A 15364-nucleotide genomic window follows, 5' to 3' on the forward strand; every position below is an offset into this window, starting at 1 on the left:
GAGGGAGTGGTTTGGTGTTGTTGTTTTTAAGGGGTTGTTGCATGTTGGCTTCGGGTTAGGGCTGGTACTGGGGGCTTGGGTTCGAACTGGGGGTTAGGGTTTTGGATAGGGGTTAGGGTTGAGAATGTTGGTATATAAAAGGGGGTGGGGGGCGCGTGATCAAAAATTGGGGTCTAGGGATTTGTTACTAATGCCCTGGTCATTTTGGATTTCGTCACTTTGGACTTCTTATTGCATGTTTCTATCTAGTTTCTTGGATGATACCGCTTTTAGCACGGCGTTGGAGATGATGGGATGGCGGGATGATACAACACGTTTTGTTTCTGTTGTTTTGCATGACTTGGATCATCATTTTAGTCGTGGCCTCCCCTGTCTTGTTAATTAACCACGTACATTGATCAGGAATACTTCCCTGCCTGTCGATGTTGAGGCGCCCGGAACGTCTTGTAGCGCGGCCGAAAGTATATGCGGACGGACAGTGATGAGGGTACAACAACATTCCATGGACTTCGGCATATGATCGAATCTCGTATACGTACATCGGCTGCACAACATGCTCACTAACCCACACCTCAATCCACCCTTTCGCGCTCTCACTCACGGAGATACCGCCATAATCACGCCTTCACCAACCACTCACTCTCCTCCACAAACCGATGCCTCAGCCCCGAATCCACCTTCGGGAACGGATTCGTCGGCCAATACGCCCGCCACTCATCACAAACCCGATTAAAATCATCCCGATCCCCCGGCGTAATCTGCTGCCGCAAATCATTCGGCCGCTCCAAGAAATCCACGCTCAACCCTCCCGACACGTGCCAGGCAATATGGCAGTGGAATAGCCATGCGCCCGGGTTGTCGGATTTGAAGGCTAGCAGGAGCCAGCCGCCTGCGGGCAGGATGGTTACGTCGCGACGGACGGGGTTGGATCCGCGGAGCCGGGGGAGGTCGACTGTTGGGTCGAAGGTGAAGCGTTGGTTGGAGCCGGGGGGGACGTCGGGGGAACGGCCGAGGACGAGGAAGTCGTGGCCCTGGGGGGGCGTTAACATAAGTTGTTAAGAGAATAGACATAGGGTGGCAGCGGTACTTACGTGGAGGTGCATCGGGTGAGGGAGACTGAACGGTCCGTTGGGATCGTTTTCGATGAGCCAATATGTCCACTAATTCATCAGTATCTGTCAACAACTCATGTTCTTAAAACCTGATGGCAGAAGCAGGACAGTGAAAGAAACGTACCTGATCCGCAGTATCAATCTGCACGATATTCTCACTCCGCGGAATACTGTTATTCTGCGTCATAACATACTCCAACACCGGCTTATTCCAATCCACATTAATCGCACTCCCATTCACCTTCCACACAAACAACGGCGTCCCGGTCAAGTCAATGTTCACCGTCAGCGTGTTATCCGCCTTCTTCGTGAACCCACTAACCGGTACCGTCCGCTGCACCACCGGCGTCAAGTTCGGCAAGTCCAAACACTGATGGTCGACAGGAACAACCCCTTGCTTCGTCGGCAACCCGCCCGACGAACCGGCATAGTGGAAAATCGCCGCCGGGTTCGGATTCAACGACCCGCCGCAGGCTGCTTGTCCGCCAAAGGTCACGTTGAACCAGTAATTCCCCGGCGCGGCGTTTCCGTCGATGGTGACGTCGTACCGCTGACCGACGGCTAGGAATAGGCTATCGACAGTTTGTGCTTGCACGGGGACGAGATCGGACGCGATGATGGTGAACTTGTGGTCCACCAAGGAAACCTGGAAGTGGTTCTCAGTCGACGTGTTGATGATACGCAGCCGGTGGCGTTTTCCCGGCGTCAGCGTGACGTTGGCGTACTGCCCTGCGCCAGTGGTTGGGTGTTTGGCGGAGCCGTTGAAGAGGACGTTGTCGCTGAAGGGCGCGCCGTTGTTTTGGGTGAAGGCGACTAGCTCGTCGGCCGTGCGGTAGTAGTAGTCCATGAGCGGGAACACGCCCAGGTCGATGTCGTAGGGGAGCGAGGCCGGGCCGTTGATGTGGATTGTGCCGACTACGCCGTTGCCGTATTGTGCGGAGAAGTGAGAGTGGTACCAGCTGCTGCCGTATTGTTGGGCTTTGAAACGGTAGACTTTGCGGCCGCCTTGAGGTGGGATGGGACATTCGGTCAGGCCGTTGGCGCCGTCGTGCAGGTTGGTTCCTTTTTGGTGGAGGCCGTGCCAGTGGATGGAGGTGCTGTTATGCGGGTTAGCAATATGTTGAGAACATGAGGTTAAAAGGGCTGGATTACCCGTTGGTTTCGAGATTGTTGATGACAGTGACTTGGATGGTATCACCCCAATCAGCAAAGATGGTCGGACCTATGAGAGGGTTAATGAGCCACGTCGAATGTACTGCGCGGCGACTAATCGTATCTAGGTGTTGGACGCACCAATGATCTTGTCTAAAGCCCATGTTAGTCCACGCTCAGCCAAATTAACCGCCGGCACATTACTCACTGTTGATCAACATAACCTTCTCCTTGACAACACCATCAGGACCAGTCCAGTTGTCAACCTCCGTCAAGGTAAAAGTGTACTATCTATGGTTAGCTCTAATCTAGTAAGAGCATACGAGAAGTCGTTACTCACCGGCCGAACAACACCAGTGTCAGGACTTTTGACTTCATAGTCCGTGTTAATATCAAACCCATTCGACCAACAAGCCCGGTTACTCGGAGTGTTGCAGCTAGACTGCCGAGGAGCAAGACCGCTTTCGTCTCTGTCGACGATAGGGACGAGAAGGTCTCGCTGCGCCGGAGTCGACGGAGGGGCGGCAACCGCGCGGGAAGCTAGTATGCCAACGACGAGCGCCACTCTGGCGAGGATGGACTTCATCTTGGGGCAGGAATTGGGGGAAGTGCTGTGGTGGTGTTGAGACGGAGTCAGATTTAGGGTTCAAAATGTATCGAAGAAGAGGAAAGACTCCTGGGCCGTGTTGTGATGAGGAGGGAATCAAGTCGAGGAACCGAGTCCACTAGAGGGAGTTTTATAGACGGAGTCGACATCGTTCCTGCCTTTGTTAAAAGTCCCAGCTTCGTACTCGCGATGCCCTCCACACCCCCTTTTCTCAAAATATCCACCCTCATTTGACATCTCCTCGTGAAAAGCCTCAACGGATGTGCAGCAGAAGGGCCTAGCAGTGTGGGGGCAGGTGGGTAATGTGATAAGAAGTGTCGTTGGAGTGTGTGTGCTGAAAAGAGGTGTTCTCCATCCCGGTGAGGGACTACTAACGAGTTGGTGAGTGCCTTGATGGTGTCCTCCCCCAGGTCCAGGCCCCGTGATATTGGTGAACCCCTGGCTGGGCTGCTGAAAAGGTGTCAATAAAACGGTAAAGTGGTGGGAAGGTAGGGTTGCTAAATGTGTTGGTAATAAACGTATCAGCACTCTGTGCGGTCAAGGTGTTGCTAATGACCACACTTTGGACATTATGGCCCTGCCAAAAGTGCCAGGTTGTCATAACCGGCAAGGGAGAGGGGTCATGGTAGAAGAATGAATGCCCAAATTGGTGCTTCAAGGCAAAGCGTATCTCGTGTCAAGGGCAAGTCTCGCCAGAAAGAGACCGATACCCGCTGGGATTGGTCAAGTCCGGGACCCAAGAGGCGGTTTGACACGGCACGAGTGTGGCATGGTTGGGACCGAAATCAATAGTAGTGTTGAAATCAGCGGGCAAGATGGGGTAATCAAAGCGCTTCACTCGAAAAGAGCACAGAGCTAGCTTCCACAACACAGTTTCCCCCCTTGAATCTCATGCTTGTGGCTTGCAGCTCATTCTGGGTTGTGGTCAGGAGAAAAGACACATGGGCGTGGGATCGACGTTGCAGACAGTATTGGCTCGCGTAAAATCAACTAGGCTGTGCGTTCAAAAGCATGGCCACGATTCCTGCGGCTACTATGACTAATTTGTCCAAAGGGGACGGGGCGAAGACAAGAGTGTGAACACCATGCGTTGTGTGCCTTGCTAAGCCTGCTGTGCTGTTGTACACAACAGCACGGGACCTGTCTCCGGTCGATCCTGTGATTAGAATATGTACTCTTGGCAGGGGAAAAGGCCGAAAATGTACAGGATAATCAGAGGTAAGATGAGATACTCCGATATGCCCTTCGGGCTCACTATGAAATTCTGCATGGCGTGCAGTAATAGCTTGAATAGATCTAGCACATTGGGGACACAGTTTCCATTCATTTACGCATGCCAAGATTGTATCTGAAGTACTTCGCCGGAAAAGGAGAGTACAGCAACTTCAGCAGCTGTTGTTAGACGCAACCGAACCCGTTTCAGTCCTAGTAATCAATGTCAAGCGCTCCTGTAGGTAAGGAACGCACCGCAACTCGCGTCGGATACGGCACGACCCGCCAGCTTACCGGTCAAGGGCAAGTGAAGGAACAGGTAGGCCGTATCGAGGATCATTAATCTAATACAACGATCCTAATGGCATAATACGACGCCAAACCTTCGAGGTGGACACACTTCCGGCGCTAATAGGGTAGTAGCCCTTCGTGCTTTGCGCCACTGCGGAGGGATGTCACACCCAAGGTACCATTCCCCCCGAGCTGGTAACCCGGGAAGTGGAGGCCAGCCTTACCGATGTAGATTCCAATTTGGGTTGCCGTTCGCTTCCTCCCACGTGGAACGGAGTATTATTGGGTATTTGTGTTTCTTGGCGAAAATGAGTCCTCGGAATAGCAGAACCTCGTGAGTGTCGGGAACTTCGTCTCAAGTTACACAAGCGTTCTCGTGGCTAAAGTTGTCCCGATGCCGTGTAAGCCGAGCGAGGATACTAGCCGGAAACAGTTTGTCAAGGTCAAAGTTTCGAACCCAAACAAGGTTTTGACCCCACCTCATAACTGGTCGTCCGTCACCGTGTGGTGGAGTTTTCGGGAAGGATAAGGATTGCGTAGGCGCCCGTAGACTCAGAAATCGGATTTTAAACCGGGGAACGCGTTATGACGCTCGAAAGCCCGGCATCCACACGGCCCTCTGCTTGTTTTGTTGGGTTGCACGCCGGAAGGCATCAGCTGTCCCTGGCATGCTGGAGCACCCTTCCAATGCGGATGCACAGGCGGAAGTGCGTTTGGAGTTCCCTTGTAGCCAGCTTGCTCGTCGTACCTCACCGAGGAACCCGAAGTTTAATTTACCTTACTATCTCAAGTCGACTGGAAGTATGGGAAAGAGGGGTCACTTATCCATCCACTTGATCATGGATCGTATTGTATCATATTGCCGCGTGGCGCTCGATACGGCAGACCGTTTTCCATGAGCGAAAGATCGGGTTATCGAAGACAAATACAGGCGCCCATGGCTAGCCTTTCGAAGGTGCGATAAGTCGGTCTACGAGCCAAGTTTAGCAGTGAGGAGAGCTGTCCATGTCAGCGATTGGTCACATGGCGCGTGGGATGTGGGAGTGAGCCCAATGAGAGACGCCTAATTAACGAGCCTCTCGTTCTGCAGCTGGCCAAATCCACCAAACGGGCCTTCGTTGCGATACCGGATACGCTGCGATCAATGCACCTTCATCGGCGGGTTAAACTTTGGGGGTTTCATGCCGCGCGATACCCGCCTGCTTGCCTGCTAGCGTCAGTAGCTTCATGCACAGATGCTTGAGGGGACGGGGAACTCGGTGTCTGAGCAACTGCCCATTAATTGCCTCGTTCTTCCCGGCACTTGCGACAAGCAGATGGGGATAGGGGACATTAGAGGGTAACATCTAAAGAACTCGGTGAGGCAAGCACAGATCAATGTTGACAACCCCGACGAAGATCGCGGGAGAACGGGATTCAGGGGCGGAAATGCATTGTCCTACACCGGAGAATCGGGCATAGGCGCAAGATGCGAACGCCGGTTCGCCCCTTAAGCCGAGCGCTGTCATCACATACAAAGTCTGTTGTCCCAACTCCGCCCGATGTACTCGAGTGTTGAGTTATCATGTGCTTCGCTGTGCCGGCCATCCCGCGCACGCCCCGCGTCACGGGAGACGCGAGATGGCGCCTCTTTCTCGTGCAGGTTGTCGGCGGCCTTGGCACCTGGGGGTTTCGATGGGAATATCAAAATATCGGTGTTGAGTCCAAGCTCAATGCCATCGAGGGAAGCCACTTTGACCGTGTTCTTGCGACTATGTTAGATGTGCGCGAAAGAGAAGCTTCACCAGAAGTTCTTCCACCACCTGAAAGGCCTCTGTGTGTTGTGGGGGGGTTCTGGGTGGGTGTGTGTGCGTGCGTGAGGTGGGACAGGCCGCAGACGCGGAGCTGAGTCTCCTGAGCTGAAATCTGATGGCTTCGGTCGCAAGCGGCAACGGTCTTGCGCGGGTGTCAGGGTTGCGCCGGCACCCACGACGTGTGTGATATTGCATCGCTTGCGCTTTCCCTCTTATCGCCGCTCCTACATGGCTCCTTCCATGGCCTCACCCGTCGACACCGACCATCACCGCGGCATTCGCGCTTTCTTCCTCCTCCCCGGGCCGCATGGTTGGCGACTTCTTTACCCACTAGCAAGGTTGGCTCGTTCCAATATAACTACACTAAAAATGGGAACGATCGGCAGAGGGGCTAGCCACACCACGAAAGCGGGATCGGACTCAGCTCGCGAGGCTCGCTAGGAGCTAGGGCACACTCAGTGTTGGCTGGAACTAAAGGGGCACACATAGGCCGAAACTGTACGGCGTTCTTCCCCTCTCTTTCAATTCTCCAATCGCAACAATTCTTCAATTTTGAGTGAGAAAAGCCCACTTCCCGGAGGTTCCGCGGTCACCCGCTCCGATCGATCCGCCTCCCCAGTTAAAATGGTGCTTATTGATTTAATTATTACGCAGCTGGAAAGACTTACACGGTCAACACAATCAGTCTACTTCCACCAGGTAGTTAATTAAGGCTCTGACCGAGATACCGCTAGAGTTTAAAGGCATTTAGTTGAACCATCAAACCGTTGGACCATAGCATAAACAGTTTCCTGGGCGTTCAACCAAACAACTACCGAGTCTTCGAGGATCATAAAGCTCCTTTAACGCCTAAGCCTCCGCAGCATTTCTCGAATAACGTGAGGGTTATACCCTTTCCAACAACACCTCCCGCATGACCGGAATGGTTCTAAACTTTTCTCCCTCCCCATGGCGTTACACCTAGAACTTGCCGATTGAGTCATGGTTTCCCGTTTAAAACTGCCGACGTTTACAATCCCGCCCTTAAAATCAAGTGGGTGTGAAAGTGTCACATCACGAAACCAATAATTCAGCTGACCCACCAGGCCAATTCGCATCGCCAGCCACCCCCATGAGAGGCGTTGCGCCAAGCGTTACGCCAGGTGTCACAGTGCTACACGGGCCTTGACAGGTGTGCCAGGGGACCTGCATTGCTCGCGACAATTGCTCAAGTGGCGGGTTGCGAGGAGATGAAGCCAGAAGCCCTCACTATTTAGTTTGCATCTTGTTAATTAATTTGCATGTCTCGAATTTCGGTTCAACCGCAAACAGCAGTTCCATGGCGTTGGAATTCTGCAATGGCCCGAGGTCAGATTAGGCCTCGAAGTGACTAGAAATGAAGAGAGTAATTATCCGTAGTTAATTAAATAACTAGTATGTAATAATCTGCCGAAATTTATAGAAAGTCAAGGTTTGATGTGCGAATCGAACATGAAACAATGGCAGTGAATAAACGAGGGAAGAAACAAGTCATTGTTATTTTATCATTCTGCCCTTGAGGTGCAACCTTGAAAGTTGAGCATTCATCGGAATAATTAATCAACTGGCAGAGAGAGGGGAAACCGGACTCTCCAGGGTTAGGGTTGATTTTCTTTCCACAAAGACAGCGCCACAGAGGCCACCCAAGCTTGCCAAGCTAAACGCGCGGCATGAGCCGGCGCCACATCTAAGCCACCCGTTGACGTCATCCACGACCCCTCACCCTCTCCCACATTCGTCCAAAGTGACCCCATCGCCAACCACTGCCAATCAGGCAGTTGAGCCAACCCAACATGAGCCTGAAACTGATTACGACTTTGTACAAGCCACGGGTGTTGCGCGTTTAAAGAACCACAGTACAACCGATCCTTAGCAAATAAATAAAAACACAAGTCAACCGTCAACCTGCGCTCATATTACAACCTAGACTCAGATTCCCATTCTTCGCTCACCAAACCGCTCGAAAGGCCTCGAACTATACATCCACCCATTTCACCAACCCCCCAAAATGAGCGCCAACGAAAAGCAGACGCCTGCAAAACCCGTCGCCCAGCAGGGCGACCAACCATATTTCCCTCCTCCTCCCCCCGGACCACCGCCAGCCCAGAACACACAACCCCAGCCTCAATCTACAAAACACCCCAACGATACCCCTCTTCCTGAGTACGACGTCCCCGCGTACGATCCGGCCCACCCGCAGTTTGCGCCGCCTGCGGGAAAATTTGAGGAAGACCTCTATAACGCCACGCCAACTGAGGAGCATTCGTCCTTCGGGTGGGGCCATCATCGACATGGTCACGGTAGTGATGGGGAGGGGAAGAAGAAGACGAATAGGCTTTCTGCCTTTGGCGAGGCGTTTACGAGCAAGGTCGCTGGCCCTGTGAATGCCCTCGCCAACAAGTTTGGTTCTGAAGGTTTCTTGCCCGAGGCTTTGGATAAGGAATGCGAGAAAGCTGCTAGGATTCTCAGGGGGTTTTGCAGTAAGTCTGATCAATACCTACACCTCTTCAGTCTACGATACTAACGTTTGATTTCTTCTAGAGGATGGCATCTACAGTGATGTTGCTGCTCTCGCAGCTCCAACACCCGCTGTGGCAGCTACGACGCCTGAAAAGCGACCTTCGTCACCAGCCGGCAAAGCCAAGAAGTCCCGCGTGCTCCTGACCATCCCGTCAAAGGTCATCGCCCGTGCCCAGGGTCTAGCCATTTTCACTGCGGTCCGTGTCGGGTTCCAAGCCACTGGATCCAGCGGCAGCGGCGTTCTCCTCGCCCGTCTCCCCGACGGCAGCTGGTCACCCCCTTCAGGCATCCAAATCACCTCCATCGGAGCCGGTTTCGTTGCCGGGCTGGACATCTACGACTGCGTCATCGTGATTAACACTCGCGAGGCCCTCGAGATGTTCACCAAGACTCGCCTCGGACTCGGCTCCGATCTTGCGGTTACTGCAGGCCCCTTTGGCGCAGGGGGTTCTCTCAACTGGGGCGTACCCGCGGGCAACGACAAGAACGCCGCGCAGCCCAGTCCCATCCCAGCGTCTGCCAACCTGGCCCCGCCCCCGTTGTCCTCAGACCATACGCATTTCCAGACCGCGCCCGTCCCTGAGTCACAGCAGGGTATGGACCGCGAGCACACCGACGACGTCCACCATCACCTCAAGGATGACAAGGACAAGAAGCAGGCCGACAAACCCGACCGAGCCAAGAGTCCGTTCCGTGAGGCCTTGACCAAACCCGTTTACAGCTATGTCAAGTCGCGCGGATTTTATGCTGGTGTGAAGATTGATGGAACCGTCATTGCTTCGCGCGAGAGTGCCAACGCCAAGTTCTACGGGCAGGCTGTCTCTGTTGACAAGATCCTCCGGGCCGAGGTCCCCACGGCTGCTGCACCTGCAGCGCATGATGGTGCCCACGGTCACGGTACATGGCCAGGTGCCGCGAGGGGGTTGTTCGAGGTCTTGAAGGGTGCTGAACTGGGCTGGAAGGGCCAGGGCGGTCAGGGACAGACTCAGGGTCAATCTTATGGGCAGCAGCAACAGCCCCAGAATCTCAACCAAGACCTTCCTGGTGCGCACCAGACTGTACCCCCGGGCTTTGGAGGTCCAAGCCCGGCTTTTGGCGCACCCACTGGAACAGGCGGCGCCCCAGCCACATCATGGGTTCCCCCACATCCTCCGACCACCCAGCCGCCCGCAGCCACAACTAGAGCGGGTGTACCGGAGGTCACAACGGGCATCCAAAACCTCGGCGTGGGGTCCTCATCCAGCGTCCCTCCACCTCCCGCAGCGACAGCGGGTGCCAGCGCTTCGTCCGCGAAGGCTGCAGAGGCAGCCGCCGAGTCGGCGCGCGCACATCAGGAGGGGCAGGATGGCGGCCCTCCGTCGTACTCGGAGCATCATAACGCGGAGGACTTGCCGCCGGCGTATGTGGAGGATGATGGGAGGCCGCGTGTGCAGGGGGATAGTAAGGCGGGATTGCACTAGATAGGGTTGCGCTTTTAAGATTTGAGAAGTAGATGCTAGCCGTGACGATTTCAAGATGCCCTGTGCTGTGTTGGATTTATCGCGAGCGAGTTGATTTGAATATGATACTTTTCTTGTTTCCCCTTCAAGGACCCATGCCCTCTTTTTGAATTGCCATGCACTAGCAGTAGTAACTAGTAGCAACTAAGCAAGATTGATGACGGATGACCGCCGAAAAGCCTTTTGTTGCCCCTGCGCTGACATCAGCCCCCTTTTTCAGCTCAGCATCTATTCATAATTACCACCTCAACCCCTCAACCCCCCCTCATGACCCCACGTTTACACTCACACATCACCCCTTTTGCATCTTATCCCACAACCGTCCGTCCCTTAGTGACCCCCTTCTCAAGCCCCCGTCTTCTTAGCACAAACCTCACATCCCAAACACCCACAAACAGCACACCCAACCTGAGCCTCCACCGTAACCGTACACACCGCCTCCCCAGCAGCCGTCGGCGTCCCCGTAACCGTGCCCACAATAGTCGTAGCCGGCAACTGCGGCAGCCGTGTGATAGTCTGTCCCGACGGGCAGGCCCCCGTGGGGATGGCGGGACAGGGGTATTTTGGGCAGATGGGGCTGTCAGGGGTGACGCAGTACATGGGACACATTTCGTGGGCGTAGGAGGTTGTTGTTGTGTAGGTTTTGCAGGAGGAGGGGGGGGTCGGGGTTGGGAGGGGGGTGATGATGGGGGTTGTTGGGGTTGGGCTGGCGAGGGCGCTGTGGGGAGGTTAGCTACCATGAGCTTGACCAGACGGCATGAGGGGGAGGTTGAGGGTATGGTGGTGGGTTGGGCTAGGGGGTTTGAGTCAAGTAGGGGGGCGCGTACCTGCCGGCGAGAAGAGCGATGGCGCTGAGGGTGACTGTGAACTTCATGATGGATGGATAAGTCGGGATCGAGTCTCTGGTCTTGGCTGATGGTACAACTTGAGGACGCTGATAGAGAAGGAACAGAGAAGCCAAGACCTGAGGATAGCGTTATATAAATACTCTTCATATAACCAGGGAAATTCAGCTCTCCAGACTTTTCGGAACCGTCGCTCCGGTCTGCGACTTCCATCTTGAGACCACACCACACACTCCACGTCATCAAACACCCTCAACACCCCGGATTTCCCAAAACCCCGGATACGCCCCCGCAGAAATTGAGCTCTCAACACCGCGGGCCGGGACGATTGCCAAACGGGCTTACCCGGGTCAAGAAACCGACGCGTCCTTTCCCATAGCCGGGGATTCGGGGAATGCCATGCAGCGAAGCTATTTGACAGGGCGCAAGGGGAAATCAGCCGGATGATTAGACGGCGCCCGATTTAGCATACGTGATACGACAGAACTAACACGGCTAAGAAGCGAGGGCCATTTTGGGCAATTAACTAGTCTAAAAAAACCCCGGTGTGGCGCTCGCTCTAACATCTCAGTCGTTGATGGGAAAAAAATTGCAGCTGTCAAACATGCGCCTCCGGGCACGATCTTCCGTCGGGAAAGCAGCCGAAAGCTTGTTCAGGACCTCGCAGTGCTTGCTATTTGTCGGTTAACACGTCGAATCGTGGTAACCCATGTTACCGATTTCGGAATCTAGATTCACGTGGCGTATATTGATGTTCCAATTCTTCGTATTCCAGTCGGCGCGGTCCCAATGAGCCCTGTGTGAAAAGCGCCATTATTATTAAGGAGGAATTCGACCACTTGCTTGGACGTGTCTTCCCTGCGTAGTAACCTACTGTTTAATTACATCCCCGACTTGTCGCATCGAGTACTGAAAGGAAAGTCCAAATAAATAACCCAGGCTTGAAGTGTCGGAAGCCAGCAGCTAGCGACACGTGGTTTGAAGGTTGTGCCTTCGGCTATGCCCTACCAGAGGCAACCTTCCTAACAAGTTTGAAACCATCTGGCCCATATTAGCCCAGTCGACGCGGTACACGTGCACCTCTCACCATTAACCCTACACAAGTCTCTCTCACACCGGCTTTCACGTCTTCCTTCTCTTTTCGAGGGGGGCGACCTGTTCACCCTAGACTTGTGGGCTTCTAAGAACCCATGGCAGGATCGCAAGTATTATACCGGTACTAATGGGCCCGTCTTTTCTCTGGGGAACCCTGGTGTTTAAACCATCTAGACATTATCCTCTCGTCGTGGTGTACTTTCCGGTATTACCTCGACGGATCCGGCAGCACACAAACGAACTCTGAAGATAATTACGTGTTGCTGCCTGCTATTTCCTCAGATATTATCTTTTGAAACATATGTAGCACGGTCACATCGATCTACGGGGCAGCGTCTCATATCTTTGACCGCGGTTGTCCCAGTTTCTCTTTGACAAGTCTCGTTCTGCTCCCTTGGCCAATTGGAGCCGGGCCGTTTCGGGTCCCCAGCGGCCCGGTCCGGTCCGTTTCGGCCCGCACTGGCCCGAGTCCCCAGGATGACTGGGGCGTGTTGGTAACGGCAAATTAAATAGACGCCGTGTGCGTCTTATGATATAGGGTAGTGAGCAGCCGCAGCGGATGTTGTGTTTAACTGATCTGACCACGTTGACTACGGCTTGTTGATTGGCCTGGCGCTTCATGACGTTGATAACGTAAAGGATCTCAAACAATCGTGCAATATTCATGAACCCGCATTGGACACAGAACCATAGGGACAGCAAATCGAGTAAGTTGTTATGATATCAATTAACTACAATACCAACGCCTTTCTAAATGCCTGCTCACCGTCGGCGGAACCGCCCACTTGACCCCCAAAAAACATACGCCCAGCTAACCGTGCTTAGGCCCAACCCCTTTTGACTCCAGTAAAAATAAAACAGAATAAAAAGCGAATAAGGGTAATAGCCAGATAAATGAAGCCCGTGAAAAGGTATGATATCGAGGACACCTGACACCAACATCGAAATGAAGCGATAATACAAATGAAAACAGAAGTAAGAAGATCGAAACAACGCCTCTGTAACGATCATTGATTGTCCGGCAGCCACACCAACTCAATGATCCCGTCCCGGTTGTTCATCGGTGAGCCATCGGGGTTCTTCCATCGCGGATCCTCGCGTCGGCAAATGTACACCTGGCTGACGGTGCCATCCTCGTTGACGTCCGCCTCGAGGAGTTCCCACGAGATCTTGCGGCCCGTTCTATGCAGTGATTGACGCTGCGGACCCATCATGTAGTCCAAGTTGTACCCCTTGTTATCAGGCGCCGGTTGGAACGTCGCCTCAAACTGACCGAGGTTGAAGTCTACGCCGTAGGGGTAGTAGGCGACGCTGTAACCGTTGGAGATGATGAAGTCGTCGGCGGTCTGGAAACGCTGGAAGGTGCAATCCTCGCCGCAAGCGTGGGCAATTTTCGTGTAGTGCCAAGGGTGCGCGATGTGCCAGATTCCGCCGCGGTAATGGTGGAGAGAGAGGGGCTTGATGCCGCCCTCATAAAAGCCGGACGGGTCGCCGAAGAGGTCGAGTTGCCAGAGGTCATTGAGGAGTGTGAGCTTAACCTCCGAGTTCTCGTAGATGCACTTGCGAAGGAGGATGTCGCCCTGCGGACCCCAACCAGTGTTGGCCTCGAGGATCTTTTGTTCGGTCCGGCATGACTCGAAATTTTCGGAGATGATCTGTGCCATGGGGAGACTCAGAAACACGCCGGCACCACCGAAGGCCTGAGAGCCATGGCGTTCAATGTTGTTGATATCTTCGGAGAATGTGCCGATGTACATGGGCATAGTGTGATCGTAATCGGCGGCGAACTTCTCAGCGAGGCCATTAAAGGAAGGGAAGAAAGTATCGTCGTCGCAAACAACGAGCCACTTCTTCGTGCTGCGCTCAGGGTGCGCGTAGAGCGTGGGTGCAAGCGCCAGGTAACGCACCGCCATGATCTGGCTCGCGTCCGACCGGTACACATCCACATCAATACCGACATTGGACAGCGTGGTATACGCATCCTCGAGTTCGTCATCCGTGGCATCGAGAAGGAGAAGCACCAACTTTCCACCGTTGGAGTTTCCTTTGCCGTCTGTGAGCCAGTAGGACCACTCATTGATGGGGCTCGTGCGAATGTCGCTGAATCGTCGGTAGGTCGTTGAGACGCCAAACATGAAATCCGAGGCGTTGGCAGTGTTGGGGTATGGCGACTTGGTGACGGGTACAACAAGAGGTTCCGGGCACGTCTCAGGTTGGTACTGGTTGTTGACGTTCACGACCTTGACCGCATCAACCAAGAAATCCTGATCAAGCTTGGTGACAGACTTCCGAGGGATATCCTGGCGCGAGGCTTGGACGTATCGCTTGGTGTATTCGAAGGTCTCTTCGAGGCGATAGACCTCTTGCCACTTCCGGAGCCGCTCCATGTCGTAGTCGCACGTCATGGCGTAGGATGAGTTGGAGATCGTCGGCTGGGCGTCCTCGGCCGGCTCAACCACATCCTCCTGTTGCTTCCCTGCGGCCTCGCCGCCCGCGGGCCCGCCCCAGCCCGCTGATTCGGGACGAGACACGGGCTTTTGGATCGACATTGCTTCCCTTGCTGACGTGGCGGTCTTCATCAGCGCCGAACGCACATCCACGTCTGGTCGAAGGACCAGGCCGCCGATGGTGAGCATTGCCACGGTTAGTACGATGGCCCTCGTCAGGGTGTTCCGCATGCTGAAGCAGCGGTTCCTGGGTATTGTCGTGCCCATGGTGATGTGGTGGGTGGTGGTGCTATCGACGTCGGGTTACCGGGTCTCCGTTAGGGGACAGGGCCGAGCAGTGATAGTAACAACGACAAGGTGGGCTGGCTGGAAATGGCACGTGCCCCCGTTCCTGCCTTCGCCCTTGCCACGAAGAGGGTGTGCAGAGATGACCTCGCGGTTTGGGAAGGAAGGTGCAACCTGGCTGGGCCACGTCGACGGCAAGCACGTCCCACTGAAAGGCAGCAGTGGAGAGATGTCGAATATATTTGCCAGGGAAGAGAGCTGGTCGAACTTTCGAATCCGGAGACGGCCGTGCTTTTGAAAGAATGAAAGGCCCGGGTATGACAAGACAACACGGGGAAGCCAGATGGGGGAGGAGGTTAAGAAAGATGAAACAAGGCGAGTGAAAGGACAAGAGTTGCACAAGGTGCGACGAACGGGTGTGACGATGTCCAACACTTATTCAGGAACGACAGGGGGCAAAGGGGAGAAGAACAAGGGTGGCCTAATGG

The 15364-nt window shown here is 54.2% G+C and overlaps 4 protein-coding genes across 4 annotated transcripts; 1 reads left to right on the plus strand and 3 right to left on the minus strand.

Annotated features, from left to right (window-relative positions):
* Positions 1-617: 617 nt before the first annotated feature.
* On the minus strand, positions 618-2850 carry C8A04DRAFT_27143 (laccase; the record flags this gene model as incomplete). Its single annotated transcript, XM_062780192.1, has 7 exons — positions 618-1031; positions 1092-1160; positions 1237-2209; positions 2265-2334; positions 2406-2417; positions 2473-2551; positions 2605-2850. The coding sequence occupies 7 exons, from the start codon at positions 2848-2850 to the stop codon at positions 618-620; spliced, it is 1863 nt and encodes a 620-aa protein (XP_062638512.1).
* A 5343-nt stretch (positions 2851-8193) lies between these two features.
* On the plus strand, positions 8194-10165 carry C8A04DRAFT_27144 (uncharacterized protein; the record flags this gene model as incomplete). Its single annotated transcript, XM_062780193.1, has 2 exons — positions 8194-8665; positions 8727-10165. The coding sequence occupies 2 exons, from the start codon at positions 8194-8196 to the stop codon at positions 10163-10165; spliced, it is 1911 nt and encodes a 636-aa protein (XP_062638513.1).
* A 384-nt stretch (positions 10166-10549) lies between these two features.
* On the minus strand, positions 10550-11078 carry C8A04DRAFT_27145 (uncharacterized protein; the record flags this gene model as incomplete). The annotated part of the gene is made up of 2 exons (XM_062780194.1): positions 10550-10922; positions 11032-11078. 2 exons carry the CDS (start codon positions 11076-11078, stop codon positions 10550-10552), a joined length of 420 nt encoding a protein of 139 aa, XP_062638514.1.
* A 2073-nt stretch (positions 11079-13151) lies between these two features.
* C8A04DRAFT_10934 (glycosyltransferase) lies at positions 13152-14858 on the minus strand (the record flags this gene model as incomplete). The annotated part of the gene is made up of 1 exon (XM_062776766.1): positions 13152-14858. One exon carries the CDS (start codon positions 14856-14858, stop codon positions 13152-13154), a length of 1707 nt encoding a protein of 568 aa, XP_062638515.1.
* Between the last annotated feature and the right edge of the window lie 506 nt (positions 14859-15364).

This window comes from Dichotomopilus funicola (assembly GCF_033296635.1).
Source record: "Dichotomopilus funicola strain CBS 141.50 unplaced genomic scaffold C8A04scaffold_18, whole genome shotgun sequence".
Taxonomy (NCBI): Eukaryota; Fungi; Ascomycota; class Sordariomycetes; order Sordariales; family Chaetomiaceae; genus Dichotomopilus; species Dichotomopilus funicola.